At 44.3% G+C, this 19,936-nt stretch overlaps 1 protein-coding gene and 1 long non-coding RNA gene across 5 annotated transcripts in view; one reads left to right on the forward strand and one right to left on the reverse strand.

Annotated features, from left to right (window-relative positions):
* GRAMD2B (GRAM domain containing 2B) overlaps positions 1-19,936 on the forward strand; it is a 105,085-nt gene that overhangs the window by 66,368 nt on the left and 18,781 nt on the right. For 3 of the 4 annotated variants that reach the window (XM_026507861.4, XM_057306993.1, XM_026507863.4), the window contains exons 2-3: positions 14,931-15,050; positions 17,999-18,110. In XM_026507861.4, coding sequence (XP_026363646.2) covers positions 14,931-15,050; positions 17,999-18,110 — 232 coding nt within the window. Of the gene's footprint in view, positions 1-14,930; positions 15,051-15,898; positions 15,942-17,998; positions 18,111-19,936 lie in introns of all 4 variants that reach the window. The other variant, XM_044387357.3, reaches the window with a different exon arrangement.
* Positions 16,330-18,661, reverse strand: LOC123001513 (uncharacterized). Its single transcript, XR_006410489.3, has 3 exons — positions 17,973-18,661; positions 17,732-17,865; positions 16,330-16,392 (listed from the first exon to the last, which is right to left on the reverse strand). It is a non-coding gene; the product is annotated as an uncharacterized LOC123001513 (long non-coding RNA).

Genomic DNA, 19,936 nt, shown 5'->3' on the forward strand with positions numbered 1-19,936 from the left:
ATTAATACTTTTGAATCTTACAACTCAAAATAACCAAAAAAGTACTCTTTTATAATTTTTTGCCATAGGATAACATGAACTGTTCTTTGCTGAAGTATCTAGTTTGGAAGTGTTTTAATTAAACCAAAGCGTAGAGGAAACTGTTTTCTGTAATGTATGGATACTGCATTATTAAAAAATGACAGAGGAGCCTGGCTGGTGCGGTGGGTTAAGCATCCAAGTCTCGATTTCCTCTCAGGTTATGATCTGAGGGTCCTGAGATGGAGCCCAGAGATTGGGGGTGGCGCTCCATGCTCTGCGGGAGTCGGCTTCTCTCGCTCTCCCCCGCCCCTCCCCTCACTCACATGCTCTCTCACGCTCTCTCTTTCTAAAATAAATAAATAAATCTTTTAAAAAATTAATTTATAAATAAATAATCATAAAAAGGGACAGTGCCTTTCTTGTCTAGTGGTTGAGTCCCATTAATTTTCATTAGAAAGAAATCCGGAGTCTTAGTAATACAAAGCATTTAAGCAAAGAGAATGTCCTCATGCACTGATGACATCCAAGGAGCCCATGCCCGCTTGGATCACCGGGGGTGATGTGGCAGGAAGTGTGGAGCTGACTTCTGGAAATTCCTATAGGGCACAGCCCGGGGAACATCCTGAGCTGTTCGCACACACATGCTGTTCTGAGCCATGAGATCAGAGGACGGAATCCTGAGGACACAGCACTGCCCAGTTCGAGTGGGGGGAACGGAGGAGAGACCGTTTTGCGGAGCTCTCTTTGGTGCTGTGTTGGAGTCTTGAGGCACCTTTTACCTCTGCTGCAATGGCCATGTACCTGGGTCTTTCAGCTCTCGGGCTTTTGATGTTTTTGGGTTTTTTTTAAATCTGCATAGACCAGAAAGTGTTCCAGGAAATGAAGGGTGTAAGAGGAAAGAAAGCCCTTTAGTCATCACAGATGACAGCCAGGGTGGCAGGAGACAGCTCCTATCTCCTGTCTCCGTCTCCGGTGCTTCAAGTCCAAATGCCTCCTCCAGCAGCTGAGGGCCTGTTTCCACGGACACAGTGGGGGCTCCCTCAAAACAAGAACAAACACTGCTCTTCGAGTCAGCTTCCAGTCGCCCTGAGTTGGGGTGGGTTTTTTTTTTTTTTATTTTATTTTAAATGTTACTGTGCTATTAATAGGTAAAATATTCCCTTCTGGTTAACTGCATGTATTTCTGGCATGATACATTCCCTCTCTCTCCGGAATAAAAGTTACTCTCATGCATGGTAACAAGAGAAATGAAACTTAATTCAGGAAGCACTGGTATTCACATAAAGACATGTTTTGCCCATGTCGTTTATTAGGGAGCTCCTACTTGGGGGTGGGGGGGTCTGCCTTTTCCCCTTTCTCTCTAACCACCTGGTCCTCTAGCTTCTCTTTGCTGGAAGAGTGCCTATAAATATAGACTCCCCCACATTCCTCTCATCCAGGACCCATCTATCAGAGGACAGAATGTCATTTTCTCAGTATCATTTTTAAAAATGTTATTTATTTATTTTAGAGAGAGACTGTGTGTGCGAGTGGGGGTCAGAGGGAGGGAGAGGGAGAGAGAGAGAGAGAGAGAGAGAATCTCAAGCGGACTCCCTGCTGAGCACAGAGCCCGTCTCACCGGCTTCAATCTCATGACTGTGAGATCATGACCTGAGCCGAAATTAAGAGTCAGATGCGCAACTGACTGAGCCATCCAGGCGCCCCTCAGGAATATCATTTTCAGAAAGTTGTGCCTCATTTTAGGGCAGTATCCTGTTATTTTCTCAAAATCTTGAGGCTCCTCTGTTCAGCAGCACCTTTCTGCCTTGGCCACTTGATTTTTTTTATGATTCCACTCACCTCTCAGGCTCTTCTACTAAAGACACCTTCTCTTTGGAACTCCTCACATCCATCGTCATTGTTCGTTTCTCTTTCCTCGCACACTGTAATGTTTTATGACTTCTGCCTGAAGTCTTTATCCTCCCAATTTTGTACTATCCTTGGTCCTCTTTTCCTTTAAAATGTGGTTCCAAATTGATACTCTGTGATGGAACCCCACACAGGCATTAACATCTTTATTCTGAGTTTTAATGAGGTTGATAGAACAATGGGTTTTGTTTTTTTTAATGTGTGCCAGTTGTCTTTATTTGAAGTGTAAATCTGCTGAGAGCAGAGACTGTCCTTAAGTATTTGTTCTTCCCTTCTTCCTGGCCGTGTTCAGGATGTGATAGGTTCAAAGACTATGCATGTGGCCATTTATCTTGGATATCAGATCTCTTTTGGTATAGAGGTGTTTAAAATTGTGTCCCTCCCCAAAGCTCGTTGAAAGAACTTCTTAATTTTTCTTAAATTCTAGCATTCCTGCTCTGGGCAATAAGCACATTTATGAATTTGAGTAGTTACAAGTCCAACTTATGTAAAACAGCTTTGCTTTTATCGTTCAGAATTGCTTGTAATTACAAATGGCTATTTTATCATGTGGCATGTTCTTTTTCTGTATTATGACCTGTAAATACATTCCCAATGATCTAATTGCTCTCCATAATCTAGGTTTTAATTTATAGTTATTTCTCAAGTACCTGAAGTCCTTTCTGATCTTATTTAATATTTTTGATATTTTTGAGTATTTTCCATAATAGCTTAAGATTTGTTAATATTGTACTTTCTCTAAGTATTTTTTCCCTGAATTTCATGCCCTTTTCTTTTGTATTCCTATCTTTCTGTTTTGCTAGGCTTTTCATTCTGCTTTTAAAATTTATTTCTTCCCCAAACACATCCTTCAGACCAAAGCTTTAATAAATGTCCTCGAATATATCTTAGGTACATGAAAATGGCTTATTCTGACATTTAGCAATTGCTGGTACAGAACAACTTCAAAAAAGGAGTGGAGATAGAAATACAAAAACTATTTAAAGTCCTTGCCCCTGAGAAAATCATGTTCTTGTTTAAAGGAGCTGTATTAAACTTATTTTTAGAAATTTTGTTAGCACAGAGCAATGCAACATAGAAAATACTGTTTACACGCTGAGGGTGTAAATAACCAAAGGGAATTCACCATCAGCAGCCTCAAGTTGCCCTTCCTGGAAATTGGCAAAGTCAATTGCTGTCTCCTTGATGTATTTTCTTGTCATTTTATTTTGTCATTTTCCATTTGTGCTTGGCCTCAGAGTACCACTACTGAGAATTGATTGAATTAGTTTGATTATAATTTTCCTTGAGATCGTTTCTTCCAACAGCGAAGTCAGTCTGTTTGAGTTGTCACAGGGTTTCACATTATCGCTCACCTAACTAATGATCAGTGTGAGGAATAAGTCTGTACACAGTGCTGATTCAGTATAAGGGAAAGTGGAAAGACGACTTGTTCTCCCCTCTCACACCTTCAGCGTGGCCCCCTTCTGCTAGAAGTTGTAAGGCACACCTGGGAAGGAGTATAGGATGTAGGTTGAAAGAAAATGTAAGCCCACGCTCCGTTTTAAAATGCTGATTGTTGGGACACCTGTCTGGCTCAGTCAGTAGAAATGTGACTCTGGATCTCCAGGTTGTGAGTTGAAGCCCCACATTGGGTGTAGAGATGACTTTTTAAAAAAAAAAAAAAAGGCTGATTTTTGTCCTGTACTGCAAATATACTCAAAGTTGTCTGGTCCGTAAGTATTAATTGCACAATTTCGTATTTCCAGACACTGAAGCTAAAGAGATGGGAGCCAGTATCAGAAAGGTCTATAATTAGACATGCCCCGGGCATGGAACAGTGTGTCGTTGTGGGGAGTTGGGAAGAAGCAGAGAGGATGGTCCAGGCTAGAGCCAGTGCACGGAGGGAGGATGGAACACGATGGAAGCGAGGCCACGGGGAGTTGACCAACATGGCTGGAACGCAGAACTCTTTTTGAGAAGTAGAGAAACACGGCAAAACTCTGGCAGGTCTTGGCTCATATTCAGACACCGCAATCCAAGGCCCAATAGAAAGCCATTGTTGGTTCTGGAGCGGTGACGTGACGCAATGGAGGCAGTGTCCCGGGAGGATGAATTGGGCATTGATAGCCCGGGCGACTTGCAGAGGGAGACCCCAAGATGACTGCTGTGTGTTCAGAGGTTGAAGGGAAAGGTCTGCAGCTGCAGCTCTTCTGCACTCGTGACTTCATCTTAAAGCAGGGACAAAAGCCCTTTGGGTTTTTTTTTTTTTTTTTTCTTTTTTTGTAGACATAAGCTGGTTTGAGTTGGGTTTCTGTCCCTTCCGAATCAGAATCCTGACAATTAAATGCTTTTTGGAATTGAGTCGCTTAGGCTTCGAAAGCAAAGCAGTGATGTGGGCAAACGGAATGAGGAGAAGGTAGAAAGGTGGGAGTGACTGACGTGATGGGTCCTGGGACATACGCTTGTCCATTTGAATGCGAGCAGAAGAAGCTCTGTGGGACCAGTTTAAAGAGGTGTGTTGGGGCCCGTTGGTGGCCCATGGTGAGCCATTCCTCCATGCCTGGGATTGCAGCTGTTGCTCTTGGCTCTAGCCATGTGCTTGGGGCTCAGCAGAAAGAGTTTCCAGCTGGCAGGACTTCTCCTCTGCAGTCGGATACTCTTTTTGCTGTTGTTCTTTTGGGTTCTTTCGGTTTCTTAGATACAGCTTTCTCACGATATGTTAGATTTCTATTGCTCACAATAGACGTCTGTTATATCTAAAACTAGGTTTGCAAAAACCCTCCCACCCAACTACATTTCCTCTTGCGTTCCCTGTAGTTGTTGGTGGCAGTCCTATCTTCTCTGTCCCCCAGATAACCTTGGGGGTATCTTGGATGTCGCTCTCCATTGCTTGCTTTCTTCTCTCTTTTGGTGTTATCGCTGGATTCATCCTCCTGTGCAGTCTCCTGCTTCTTGGCATCACACTCGGCTCCCCACCCCCACCCTTTGCTTGGCCGCTGATGTAGTATAATCGCCCCAAAGTCCGTAGCTCTTTAGACCCTCACGATGGCAGTGTGGGAAAAGATGGGCACTTAGTTCCCTGCCGCTTCATTCCTTCTGCTTAAAAATGTTTCATTTATCCCTGCTGCCAACCCAATGAAGTCTAAAAGCAGCCTGCTCTCGTTAGGAATCAAACTTTCCAACAACGTAATTTGCCACTTCTTTCTGCTGCCTATACTCCAGAGAAAACCAGACTGCTAGATTTCCTTGCGCATGTATGACTCTTCCTTGTCTGCCTGTTTTTGCTACTGCCTTTCCTTGTATTTCTGGTGACCTTTTGGTATCTCTATAAGTCTAAGTTGTATGTACCCAGCTCAAACACCGATCCTTCCCCCATGACAGTTGCACAAATACAGTGTCTCCCTGGGTAGAGGGGTGGCAGAGATGACTACAGTGTGGTAATGGAAGGGTTTGATTTTCTCCATCCAAAGGAACGGATTTATTTTTTTAGTTATTTTTATTTATTTACAACACAAATAGAAATATAATTTACACTTCTGGTTTCTTGTACTGAAATGTATTTCTGACAGCTAAATGAGAAAAGAAATATTGCTCCCCCCATACATGCACACGATGTCATGCTGATTTCCTCCACAAATGTTCCCTGATTCTCTTCTTCACAATTAGATTTCTGAATTCCCAAGGCACTCTGTGTATGGTAGACATCCCTTATAACCTGTGCTTTATTTAGGTGCTAAACTAAAACTCCCAGTAGAGGCGATAGCCCTGGAGAGGGCAGCATCTGCCAGTACGTTCTACACATTGCAGGAACTCAAACATCTGAAGACAGCAAATCCACCTATTTTTATGATCCGCGCTATATTTTACATCTTCTTTCTAAGGATGTTAATATGTTTTTAAGTGTTCACAAAATAATACAGTGTATTAAAATTTATAGCGAACTCAGTTCCACCTCTCCCATTCTCCATCTGCCTCCCCAGTAGCTTCTTCTAACTGTGCCTGATTTTAGTGGCAGTGGTTACTTCATTATCTATAAAAATGTTTGCATCCTGCTCTTTCTTATTAATTTTAAACCTTATCTCTTCACTTCCTGTTTTGATGGAACATAAGAGTCAACTCTAACTAACTCCCTGCCTCCCTCTGCCTATTCCTAATGTTACATAGGCAGATTCCTCTAAGTCCTGCTTTCTCTTTTATCTCTTTAAAGAATACATCAGCCTACATTTGGTGAACAGCCAGTGCACAGGTTTTCTCGTGAGAGCTTAGGGCTGTGGTTGGAGGGAAGTGAGTGAGGGGGTCAGGAGCTGAGGAGGGGTGGACAAGACAGGTCACCAAGTGCCTTGTAAGCCACTGAGGACTTGGACTCAGGGAGAATTGAGGAGTCCAGAAAGGTTTCCCTTGCCATAATACTGTGATCCATTTCATGGGTGCCACCTTCTCTCTCTGAAGATATTCATTAGAAGGCTTTGGGGTTTTGTTTTTCTTGTTTGCTTGTTTGTCTTAAGTTTTCTTCTGTTCTCTGAAGTCAGTTTCCTAAGGATTTTACTTTCCTGTTGGTTTATCTCAATCTTTTCATTAAGACTTCAGACTTTCTTCAAGGGTCTGGCAATCCTTTGTTGCCATTTCATGTTTCAGAAAGACGGACTAAAGAGCTCTTCTGGGATCTATGGAAGGACATGGGTAGTCGATTGGCACCTAGCCTGGGGATTACTGATTCCACATGGGAGGATGAGAAGGATTTACTGTAGGGCTCCACCCTCCATTCTGGGTACCCTGGTTTTCTGCACCTAATTTGGCTCTGTCTTTTCACTGACAACCGTTCTGATATTTTACCCCTGTGGCTAAGTGTCTGCTTGCCTGATGATGGGTCTAATGATGGGGGCTAGGGTGAAGAGGAGGCAAAGATCTCTTACATACACCTTTAATTTAATCTAATGTATTCATCAACTTCTTAGTCCTTCTCCTATAGCACCTCATTGGACTTTGACAGACCAGATTACTGTTCTCGTATCTTCCACTGATGCCCATATTCTAACTATAGCTTCTTTACTTTGCTACACGAGTTAATACTGTACTTTCTACTTTCCATATTTCAGAAATTTGGGAACTGACTCTTCTGTTGATGGTTTCCCTCCATGATTATAAGCAAGAGTATTACTTCTTTTATACTTATTTTAACGGGCCTTGGAAAGGAGAGACAAACATTTGTGCTCCATTCCTCCCTCTAGAACTAGAAGCCTGTCAGGTTTTATTAAAGGTTTTGCTGAAACCAAAGAATGCTATGTTTTTGGCATTTTTTTCCGTACCTGCCAGTAAGCCTATCCAAAAAAAAAAAAGGTTAGTTTGTCATTGACATTTTATTTTAATGTTAGGCCAACTCCTAATATCCACTTAACTTCTGATTATTTAACATCATTTATTTAAAAAGTCAGTTCTGGAATATTGTGAGAATCAGTGATATATATAGTTGTGATAAGAAGTGTTGCTCTTGAATGTTTCAATCAACAGCCCAATAGAAAAATTGGCACAATGTACATACAAACAGCTAAATCACAAAACAGAAATTTTAAAATACATAAAAATACACTCACCCTTACTCATAGAGAACAGTAAATCAAAACTAAAATGGATTTTTTTTTTTTTTTTTTGCCTCTCACATTTGCAAAGATCAAAAATTTAACACTAGTCTTCATTAAAAGTATTCTTGTTATTTTATGTGCCAGGTAATCTGCTAGGGACTTGGAAAAAAAATTTTTTTGTTTAACACTTTATCATTAAGAATGTGTAAACACTGCTTTGTATTGTGGGTGTGGGTTACAAAACCTCTACTGAAGGCAATTTGTCAATAAGTTTTTTTAATTGTGTATGTTTTGACACAGGTGTTCCATTTCCAGGAAATTATCCTATGGATATACTGACACACAAAATAAACATACAAGGACATTTGTTGCAGTGTTATTTGTATTTGTAGTAAGACTGAAATCCACCTGAATGTCCATCAAGAAGGAACTGGTTAAATTATAATTTATCCATTTCTATGGAACTCTATGCAATCATGAAAAAGAATGAGGAAGCTCTGTGTCTACTGATAGGGAAAGAGCACCAAGATATATAGTAAGTAAAAAGGGAAAAAAGCAAGCTGTATGATAGCATGCTATCATTTGTGCTTAGTACCTACACTCATACGTACACAGAATCTTGCTGGAATGACACACAGGAGCTAGGAACAGTAGTGGGTACCTCTTTGGAGACAGACAGGGCCACCATGAAACAGGGAAAGAAGGGAGATTTGTTTTTTGATTTGTAACTTTTTAACTGAAGTACAGTTGATACACTGTTACCTGAGTGGCAGGTGTACAACATAGTAATTCTGCAGGTCTATACCTTATGCTGCGATCAGCAAGCATAGTTACCATACAATATTACAGTATCATCGACTATAGTCCCTGTGTTGTACCTTATTGATTCCATAACTGTAAGCCTGTATCTCCCACTCCCCCACATCCATCCTCCTACCCCTACCCTCTGGCAGCTATCAGTTTGTTCCCTGTATTTATGGGTCTCTTTCTGCTTTTTGTTTGTATTTATTCCTTTGTTTTGTTTTTTTAGATTCCAAATATAACTGCAATCATAAGGTATTCGTCTTTCTCTGTCTGACTTATTTCACTTAGCATAACAGCCTCTGGGTCCATCCATGTTGTGAAAAATATCAAGGTCTCGTTCTTTTTAATGGCTGTTTAATATTCCATTGTGTGTATAGACGGCATCTTCTTTATTCCTTCGTTTATCCATAGGTGCTTGGACCACTTCCATAGCTTGGCTATTGTAAGTAATGCTGCCGTGAACATAGGGGTGCAGATATCTTTTCAGATTGGTATTTTTGTTTTCTTTGGGTAAATACCCAGAAGTGGAATTACTGGGTTGTGTGGTATTTCTGTTTTTAATTTTTTGAGGAGCCTCCACACTGTTTTCCACAGCGGCTGTCCCAAATTACATTCCTTCCAACAATGCGCGAGGGTTCCCTTTTCTCCACATCCTCACCAACGCTTGTTATTTCTTGTCTTTTTGAGTCTTAGCCATTCTGAGGTATGAGATAGTATCTCATTGTGGTTTGGATTTGCATTTCCCTGATGAGTGCTGATGATTAGACACATCTTTTCATGTGTCTGTTGGCCATCTGTATATCTTCTTTGGGAAAAATGTTTATTCAGGTCCTTTGCCCATTTTCTAGTCAGATTATTTGTTTTTTGGTGTCATGTGAGTTCTATACATATTTTGGTTATTAACCCCTTACTGGATATATCATTTGCACATAGCTTCTTGCATTCAGTAGGTTGCCTTTTCGTTTTGTTGGTGGTTTCCTACACTGTGTAAAGGCTTTTTATTTTGGTGTAGTCCCCATAGTTTGTTTTTGCTTTTGTTTCCTTTGCCCAAGGAGACATATCTAGAAGAATGTTGCTAAGGTCAATGTCAAAGAGATTATTCACTATGTTTTCTTCTACAAGCGTTATGGTTTCAGGTCTCACATTTAAGTCTTTAATCCATTTTGAGGTTTTTTTTTTTTTTAAGATTTTTATTTATTTGAGAGAGAGAGCGAGCTCACATAAATGGGGGAGGGACAGAGAGAGAGAGGAAGAAGCAGACTCCCCGCTGAGCAGGGAGCCTGACATGGGGCTCGATCCCAGGACCCTGGGATCACGACCTGAGCTGAAGGCAGATACTTAACCGATTGAGCCACCCAGGTGCCCCTGAATTTATTTTAGTGTATGGTGTAAGAAAGTGGTCCAGTTTTTCCAGCACCATTTATTGAAGAGACTGTCTTTTCCCCGTCGTATATTCTTCCTTTGTCATAGATTAATTGGCCATGTAAGTGTGGGTTTACTTCTGGGCTCTCTATTCTGTTCCATTGATCTGTGTGTCTGTTTTGGGGTCTGTACCATACTGTCTTGATGACTGCAGCATTGTAGTATATCTTGAAATTTGGGATTACGATACCTCCAGCTTGTTCTTCTTTGTCAAGGTTGCTTTGGGTATTTGGGGTCTTTTGTGGTTCCATGCAAATTTTAGGATTATTTGTTCTAGTTTTGTGAAAAATGCTGTTGGTATTTTGATAGGGATTGCACTGTGTAGATTCCTTTGTCTATACTAAGGATATTGTAACAATATTCTTTCAATCCATGAGCACAGGCTGTCCTTCCATCTGTTTGTGTCCTCCTTGATTTCTTTCATCAGCGGTTTATAGTTTTCAGAGTTGGATTTCTACCTTTTGAATTGTGTACTTCTGCTTCTAGTACTTATTCAGAAGTGAATATGTAGGGGCGCCTGGGTGGCACAGCGGTTGGGCACCTGCCTTCAGCTCAGGGCGTGATCGCGGCGTTGTGGGATCGAGCCCCACATCGGGCTCCTCTGCTAGGAGCCTGCTTCTTCCTCTCCCACTCCCCCTGCTTGTGTTCCCTCTCTCGCTGGCTGTCTCTATCTCTGTCAAATAAATAAATAAAATCTTTAAAAAAAAAAAAAAAAAGAAGTGAATATGTAGATAGATACATAAAATTTCAACTTTCTAGACGAAGATCTGTATCAAAATTGTAAATGAGAGACTTTTTTCTAGCTTACAAAAATCTAGTTTGGGAGATTTTGCATTTACTTTGCAGTTGGAGAGGCTGAGGGGTCTTCCAGAGGCCCTGGTCTCCATCACCACCTCCTGCACCTTTGTGCCGCATTCTGCAGCCTTTTTATGGTTACCATGATGTCTCAATCTGTACTATGGCTGCTGCCCAGCCACCCCCAGAGCCTCCATCTCTTTGTTCCCTCGCAGTGCCGCCCATGCCTGCCAGCCAGCCTTGAAGCCACTAAGCAAGCAACACATCAAAAACAAGGGTTTGATGGGGCTCCTGGGCGGCTCAGTTGGTTAAGTGTCTGACCCTTGATTTTGGCTCAGGGCATGATCTCTGGGTTGTGAGATCGAGCCCCCACTGGGGTCTGTACTCAGCAGTGAGTCTGCTTCAGATTCTCTCTCTCCTTCTCCCCCACCACCCTCCCCTCAAATAAATAAATCTTAAAAAAAAAAATAAATAGCAAGGGTTTGGTGCCCTAGGTCTTGGCTTGCCCAGGTGTACCCTAGTTTCCAGTATAGGGTTTTAGCACAACACTGTATTGTGACAGACCTGGACTTAAAACGACAGTCCCATTTCCAGGATTTTATCCCCTTGAGATCTTCTGGTGACACAGAGCCTATCTATCTTCAAGTCACTTCCCAACCTTGTTGGTCAAGACTGTGGTTTCAGCATACGGTGATCAGGGATTTTTTTTTAAGTGATGATGGATTTAAAACTACCCTCATCCATACTACCATAAGGGAGTTGATGACATTTTCTATGCTTTAGCTTAGACTGATTTAACTTGAAGGTCGACTCAAACGCAGGGATCCACCACTGTGATTAGGAAGGAACACAACTACCTGGACTGAACCATAGGAGGCACTTGTTTTCATTTACCTGAGACGCCACTTAATCACTCACCTGAGACGCAACTTAATCATCATTCTGCCCAACAGCTACTTACCTTGACTTGCTTGGGATGATGGCTGAGTACAGCTCATTCTCAGCATGAGGGACAAAGCGCCTCGGAGATGAATGGGGCAGGAGAAAGGAGACCTGAGTTTACCTTAAACTCAGAGAGACTCTTTCCAGGAAGAATATAAGAATTCTAATTCTGAAAAATTGTGAAATCTGAATCATCTCATCATCAGATTAACAAGGTCTGGGAACTGACTCATATTGCACTCTCGATAGGGATTGTCCAACCCGTTCTTTATTTATAGATTGTGTAACAGTGTGGGACAGTGTCTTCTGAAACCAGCACTTCCTAGCTGGTAATAAAAATGCATTCCCCCAAATGGTAACATCAGGCTTGGTTGGTATAGGCAGGACTGTCTCACTGCTCTGGAGTTCCTACTGAAAAGCTTTCAGGGCCCACAGTGATACTTGGGTTGGGTTGGAGATGGGAGAAGAAATAACTTGCCAAGGCTGAGTGAAGGTTAATCGTATGTTTCCAGCATCTGGTTTTTCTGACGATACTTAAAACTGTCAGTCACTTATCTGTGTCACCGGCCCAGCTCAGCGTCCTACCCTGCCAGCAGGGACCCTTCCAGTAAACGTTTGTTGGAAGAGGAAGGTTGGAACACCTGCCATCAGGGTCTCCACTAGCGGCCCTGCAGAACCATCCCTATCCCCTCCCACACTCGGCCAGTCTTTGCTGTTTGGATTCCGTACAGTTTCAGTCCACTGCCTCAACACCTCAGGGGGGACGGCTGCTTGTGGGAGTGAGCTCTCCTGTGTCAGGAATTCACTTGCTTGAGTTTCCGTAGCATCTTTTTTTTTTTTTTTTAAGACTTTATTTATTTGAGGGGTGCCTGGGTGGCTCAGTCGTCAAGCTTCTGCCTTCGGCTCAGGGCGAGATCCCAGGGTCCTGGGACCGAGCCCTGCATCGGGCTCCCTGCTCCGCTGGGAGCCTGCTGCTTCCTCTCCCACTCCCCCTGCTTGTGTTCCCTCTCTCGCTGGCTGTCTCTCTCTCTGTCAAATAAATAAATAAAATCTTAAAAAAAAAGAAAAGAAAAGAAGAAAGAAAGAAAAAGACTTTATTTGAGAGGGGGAGCAAGGCTTTGGGGGGTTGGGGAGGGGCAGAGGGAGAAGCAGGCTCCCCACTGATCAGGGAGGCCAATGCGGGGCTCTATCCCAGATGCTTAACCGCCTGAGCCACCCAGGTGCCCCCCGTGACATCTTTAAGTCGACGAAACTCTAAAACTGAATCGGCCCCTACATGAATTTCACTTCCTGAGACACGGCAGAACAAATCCCATATCAGTCAACACGAATGAATGGCCACTAGGAGCCAAATGCAGAGCTGAGCGCCATGAAAAAACACAGACACTCCCTGTTTGTAAGGAAGTTAGTCTAGGAGTTGGATAAATACGACATTTGCCCAGCTAGGGGGACCTTAGCTCAGCCAGGCCCTGTAGCAGTGGGGCTACCTCCAAACAGAGGGGCAGGGTTAGGGTTAGGGTTAGGGTTAGGGTTACGCTGCTCGGTGGGAGGGCCCGTTCTCGGTCCGCAGGGGTGCCGTGCGGGAGAGCAGGGGCCTCGGCTCAGTAAATACATGAATAAATGCCGAGTGGCTTGCTGAGGGTCCACACACACTTACTCTCCCTTCGGAACGAGGGCCTCACAAGTGGATTCCCGTCTGATGCTTTTGAAGAATGGGAATAATGTGTGTATCTTGGGGAAGACGGGTAGACGGAGGGGTACTCTGAAGCCCCTTCGCCGTTCTAAAATTCTCTGAGTCTATGGACTCCACTTGATCCTAAAATTAAATAAAATGCTCTATTTCAAACCAAAGCAGTGATTTCCCAGTAATATTGCAAAGACTTCCATGTGCCTTTTATCACCTAACGCAATTCCGTTACGAACTGAGCTCTCTTCTCGATCGTACGTGAGTGCTTTTGAGTACTTTGTGAATTGAAGAAGTGGAAGGTTGGGGAAGGTTTATGTACTAAGAGATGAGAAATGCTAACGACGATGTAAGAACATGCACCATCTGTCGGGATTGTTAATTGGCTACCTTGTCAGATACACTCGGTCTTGATTTTGACACGACTGCAGTCTTACGGGAATGGACTGGAACTGTCCCACATGGTGAAAAGTGGTAAGCAAGCAACCACAAAGCTTCAGCTAACCACTCACATTTCCTGCCTGTGCAGTCATGTGCAGGTGAAGACACCAAACGGTGGTAAATTAGGATTCCGATCAGCCAGACTGTCATAGCAATGCTATCTTAGTATGTTTTCCTGTATGTTCGGCTGCCCTGTCTTGTGAATTCTGTGCTTTGCAGGCTGACACGAAAGAAGGTCTGCTCCATGTAAAACACCACACAATCTCCCTTCCCGTGTTCCTGTCCCTCCTCTTTCTTTCCCAAATTGGAATTCGTGTCCCCCGTCCCTAAGATTGAGGAAGCTCAGCTCCTGCATCCACCCCACCGGTTACCTCCGTTTGTTAGTGGTGCCGTGTGCAGACCCTCCTGACTTGCTTTCCCCTCGGTCAGCCTGAGGTCACCAGGTCAGCCTGAGTTTTCTAAAAGCCTGTTGATGATGATTATATACCAGCACTCACCTAGACCCGTGGTCAGTATAAAAATCCCTAAGACCCTCACCCCACCCTGGAGCTCTCCCACTGAAGAGCTAATGAGGGGGCTAGATGGAGGGACAGGTGGTTGGAGGCATGGGGTGGGTGGATGGCAGGGGAAAGAGAGAGAGGATATGAGGGTGGGTGTGTACCCAGAGGCCTCCTCGATGGACAGACCTAAGCTTGAATCCCAACTCAGACAGATGCTGGTTGTGTGAACTTGGGCAAGATGGGTGATATCTGAGAGCCTGAGATTCCAGATCTCAGGGGTGTAATAATTCCTACCCAGCCTGGGTGGCTGTGAAGATTAGAGACTGTAAATGGCTTAGAGAAGCGCGTGGTTAAAATATCAACAACCCAAAGTGGGACCTATATATAACTACAACAGTGGGTGGTAAATGACACAAGAGAAATGCAAACAAAGGGGTGGGGGCTCGCAGCAGGAAGGCTCACACCTGGCAGAAGGCCACGCGTGAGCGTGTGTGCTGAGCACGTGTGTACATGGGCCCTCCCACCTCTGGGTGATCTGTCGCCCCAGCACACAGCCAGCAGGGCAGAGCTGAGCAGTGTGGGGCCCAAGGGCGCACACCTGGGAGCCACCCATTTCCCACAGAGTCGGACGTTTACCTGCTGCAGCAGGCATGTCCTGGAGCTCGTGCCCTTGAGAGGCCAGCTGAGAGGTGGCAGAATGGAGATCTGGAAAGGGCACAGACGTCCAGATTGACTTCGGCCTGCTATGGGGATTGAACATCATTCCCTTCTCCAGAAAGCAAGGTGTTTTCATCGTTTTTCCTTCCACGCCCTTCCCCGGATGTCTAAGGTCAAGCGTTCTTCTCTCTTCAGCTCAGAAGCTGAGAATGGTGTGGAGGAGAAAAAGAAGATCTGCAAGTCGCCAACAGTCCAGTCCCCAACCCCGTCCAGCGAGGCTGAGTCCCCAGACCAGAAGAGGATCATTTCCTTGCGGTGAGTCCTCACGGTGACGCTTTGTTCTTTTTGGGCCTTTGGGGAGGAGGGGTTACTGGGAGGAGCCCATACTTCTAGTTTAGTGGTGGTGGTGGGGAAGAGTCAGGATCTCCTGTAGGCAGATAAACCTCCGAGAAAGAAGTGGGGTGTCTGTCTTGATATCCAGGCACTGATGTTTGCCTTCCTGTCTAGTCTCGTGCGGGCAGCATCTTTCCTCCTTCCTGCCCCAGCCGACTGCAGAACGTCTGCCCCTTGCTTCAGGGACGGATCTTGCTACCTGATAGAGCCAGGACAGCCCCCTGTCTGGCACAGACTTCCGAAGCACCTGGAAAGGCTGGCCAGGGAGCCGGCGGGGCCCGCCCAGGTTGCAGGGCCTTTGCGTGTGCACACCTGCTGTCTCGCTTTCCTGGCAGCCACAAAAAAGCCAAGGGGAGCCCTGCCTGGGATCCCTGGGCGGGCTCTGCCAGTCTCGGGGGGCCACCGGCTTCCTGGGGGCTGGTGCTGGGAGACAGCGGTAGTTTGGTCATGAGCCTGGGAGTGGAAAGGCAGTTTTGAGAGGAGCCACGGTCCCCGGCACTCTCAGAGACTCTAGCGACGGGCTTCCTTTCACACAGAAGGAAGTAGGAACTTCAAGTTGCTTTTTTTTTGCCCTGAAAAGACAATGGCTCTACCCATGGTCAGTTACGGGGAAGTGTGGCCAGGGTTCTGTAACCGAGCAGTGGAGGGATTGTTCTCCTTTCTCCTCCCTGTTACTAGAACTGTCAGAACTGCACCTTCGGGGTCTTCTGGCCTCAGCTGAAGGGTAATTAAGTAACTCCTGCTTTTCCCTTTCCTTCCTGGCTACCCAGCCCATTCCTTCTCTCCAAATCCTTACTTCCTTCAAGACCAAGCGTAAGTCTCATCTGTCTCCCCCAGATTTTTCTTTCCTTTCGCTTCTAGTTCTCTCATCATCGGTTCTGCGTGGCTGGCTTGACACATCTCACATTTAACCCTCCTTTCTAGAGCCGTTTCCTGTCTGAGCATCTCGCCTCACTCATCACAGGAGTCTCTGGGCAAAGGCACAAAGCACGGCCTTTCTTGAATCTTTCACCATTACTGGCTGGCTCCAGCGGGCACTTTAAAAAGTTGGTTTGACACCGCCTCCCCCAGGCTTCGGATGAGAATAACACACTCATCGTGAGAGCATGCTTGTTAAATGGTGTGGGCGTGTCATCTGTGTGGTCGCAGAGAGCCCCACGCTTGCTTTACTGCTCTGCTCTCGCTGTCTGCAATTTCCTAATTTTTGAATAAGAGGCCCGACGTTTTCATTTTGCACTGGGCTTTCCGTCCAGCTCATAGTCACCTGTGAGAAGAGAGAGTACCACAGTTCAGAAGAAACAAAGACAGCAGTACTGTGTCAATCAGCACCCCTCCCACCCCTTTCACAGAGCCCTGTGCCATGTAGACAAGTCCATTCTGCTTGTGGCTCTTGAATTTATCAAGGGTAGAGCTGCCCTCCTTGTCGCACCTGCTTACAGTCCTTCAAGAAGTCATTGCCTTGGCAATGCCATTAACATTTACTAACGTGAATCAGTAGAGGTGATTAAATCAGGTTACTGGATAGTATAAATAGGTAATTTGATATTTGTAAAAATAATTTTATTTTTGAGTACAGTGTTTACTGATAATTTCAAAGAAAAAAGTAATCTCTAGAATTCAAAAGGGATTTACATCTGTGAATAGGTTCAGTGGTCAGTAGCTAAATCCAGATCTTCACCTGTGGGTAGGGCAACGTGGACCCAAACTGTTGGGGCTGGCAGATGGCCCGTCTTTTCATAGCTGAGAGACCCAGAGTCTAAAATCTGACTTCAGTCATTTCTGTCTGCATCATGCTCTCATGCCACCTGAATTACTCACGATTCTTACATCTGCTTTGAACCAAATAGTAGTTTTAACTGAGCTTTCTAAGGAGTCATATTGTGGAATCATGGATTTCATGTGCCATTTTTCCCAACAATCAAAAAACTACCTAATTGCATCCTAAAACTTGGTCATATATAGACTTCTAAAAATTATCCATGCGTTCCACTTTGAAATGCTTCTGTGTGTCTGTAGGGCTACAGACAGGTGCAAATTCACACATGGACTCAAACGGAGAGCCAGGACCAGAATCACCTTAGAAACACATGCGGGAGCTCTGCCCTCTGTCCTTACTAGAATAAAGGAAGACTTGACTTTCAAACACATTCTTCATTTTTATCCTGATTTTACTTCTGTTTTCCCCACTCTGGGATGTTTTGTCTCTCTTTTCCTCGTACCCACCTCCTTCTCATCCTCTGAGGCCCAGTGTATTAAACCCACATTGTGCTATCAGTCTCTCCTCTTCTCTTCTCTCCTGTTGGACTTAGTGTCTCTATTCCTCCTCCTAACACCCATGGTATGTATTATGTGGTGCTAAATCTTGTACTCCCTTTTTAAAAAGATGTCTGATGAATTCACAGGGTCCTTGAGGATAAAGTCTCTCTTGTGTGCCTTATGGCTTTAATACAATGCCCTCCTCAATTAACACATGTTAAATAGTAATAGAATTCTGGAACAAAAAATATTCTTTGATTGAAACTATCGCTGTAGTTTTGTTGTAATAATTTGCCTATACGACTCTTCTTTTACTGCTTAAAATATGTTTGAGATGGTATAATGACCTTCACAATTCAGCTGATACTTCTCCCTTCGACAAGTCCACATTTCTGCAGTCTGAGATTGCAGCCTGGTGAAACCATCCCGGTCTCCTATACGCTGTACTCTGTAAATGCTCCTAGAGTATTAGGAGTGATCACTGAGGTCAAGAAGAGAAAAACAAATGTCAGGTTTTCTCGTGAGATGGTATAATAATCCAGATTTATTACAATGCAGTTAATGAGTAGCGTTAAAAATTCATCTTACAGACTGCCTGGATTCTCTTTCCTCAGGTCAAAATCCAGTTTTGATGGTGCCTCTTTAGCAAGCGATAAGAACGACTGTAAAACAGAAAACAAAAATGAATCTAAGATGGACAGGAAAAAGTATTCGTCTTCCAGCCAGGTAACTTGGGACGGCGGTATGTGTCATGTCGAGGTGGAGGCCCTAAACCCAACTGCATCTTCCTGCTGGTCGGGACTCATGTAGGCAGAGATGGTAGAGAATCTGGAAGAAAAAACAGGATGCATTTCCTTCAGTTGATTTTTAATCAATATCATATTTCACCACTGACGTTTCAGTATATCCTGGCCGGTGGTGAGTTCCGTGCTGTGACCCTTACCTCCGACAAGCACCCTGAGGGAGGGACCCACACGGTCAAGTGCTGGTCGAATAATTAGCTGAGCCCAGGAGAGCTGTGATAGCCTTGCACTGAAATTAGAATCTGATACGGCACCCGTATGAAGAGAAGGTTACCCAGCTGCACACGGAGGGGGGCAACCTGTGAACAGGGTCATTATTCTCGTCCAGGAGTAGTTTAGTTTTGCTCTAAAACACACCCAGATGGTGTCAAAGCCCAGTTCTGTGTCTGAGAGTGTGGCATACTTACTGGGGTCAGTGGTTTAAGGTCGTTATTGACACTTCACCCCTAAATACTTGAATACGTGTTTCCTAAGAACTAGAACAACAACCACAAAAAAAAAAAAACCCAAAAAAACCCACTGACACACACAAGAAATGCAACTAAATAGTAAATATACAAAAATATTAATATAAAATCCATTTCAGATTTCCATAATTGTCGCAGTACTGGATGCCTTTATAAATGTTTTTTGCTCCCCCCTCTCTAGAATCCAGTCAGGAGGCATGAATTACATTTATCTGTCGCTTTTAATATAGATCATTCCCACCACTTTTTTTTTTTTATTGTATTCACATTTTTGCCTTTTATTGTATTCACATTTTTGAAGACTCCATGTTCCAGGTTTTTTGTTTTATGGACTTTTTTTTTCTTTTGGGCCCAGGTTTTTGTTTTTGTTTTTAAGATTTTTTTTTAATTGATTTATTTGTCAGAGAGAGCAAGCACAAGTAGGGGGAGGGACAGAGAGAGAAGCAGGCTCCCTGCAGGGAGCCCCATGTGGGACTCGATCCGAGGACCCTGGGATCACGACCTGAGCCGGAGGCAGACGCTTAACTGACTGAACTACCCAGACGTCCCTGGCCCAGATTATTTTTAAATCAAGTCATGCAGCTGATTCTCACTGTAGCCATTAAAAACAAAAACAAAAAACCAAGAAATCTCAAGAAAGCGCCCACGGCCTATCTGGCTTTACTCCAGGTAACGTTCCGGATGCAGAATGTAGTTTTTTGGAAGCAGCATGAGGTGACCTACTTTACGTGAGGCGTTCGTAAAATAGCTGACTTGTGGGGACCATCTTTGATCTGTGTGACCTTTCTAAACTCTTTCTTAGGGCAATACTAGGGCCATTTCTGCCACTGAGACCACTCCTAGTTTGGATAATAAAACACGGAGGGCCTGCTTGTACTGTCTCTCTGTTCACGAGACTTTATCGAAAGCATCCTGTCAGGCAGAGGTCCATGGAAGGAGGACCAGTTCTACCTCTTTGCTGTGTGGCGCCAGTTCAGTGACTCAGTTTCCCTGAGGCACACTGTCCAGACCCATGGAATGGGGACGTGAGTTCCCCGGGTTATTTTGAGGATGGTATTTGTGAAGGCAGTTTACCAAATGGAAATTGCTGGCTGTTCATTGTTGTCACAGCTGTCTAAACACATGCCTTCTCCCGCCCTCGAGAGTTACCTCCCCCGACACTGGCTAAGGAAGTGCCCTCCCAACAAAAGTAGTGAGAGTGACAATACCAGCTGGTGGGTCTTTAGGTGACTTGTCCCATGTGAGCCGTATGGCAGCCCTCCGAGGCAGGTAGCATATTTGC

Source organism: Ursus arctos, unplaced genomic scaffold (genome assembly GCF_023065955.2).
Source record: "Ursus arctos isolate Adak ecotype North America unplaced genomic scaffold, UrsArc2.0 scaffold_5, whole genome shotgun sequence".
Taxonomy (NCBI): Eukaryota; Metazoa; Chordata; class Mammalia; order Carnivora; family Ursidae; genus Ursus; species Ursus arctos.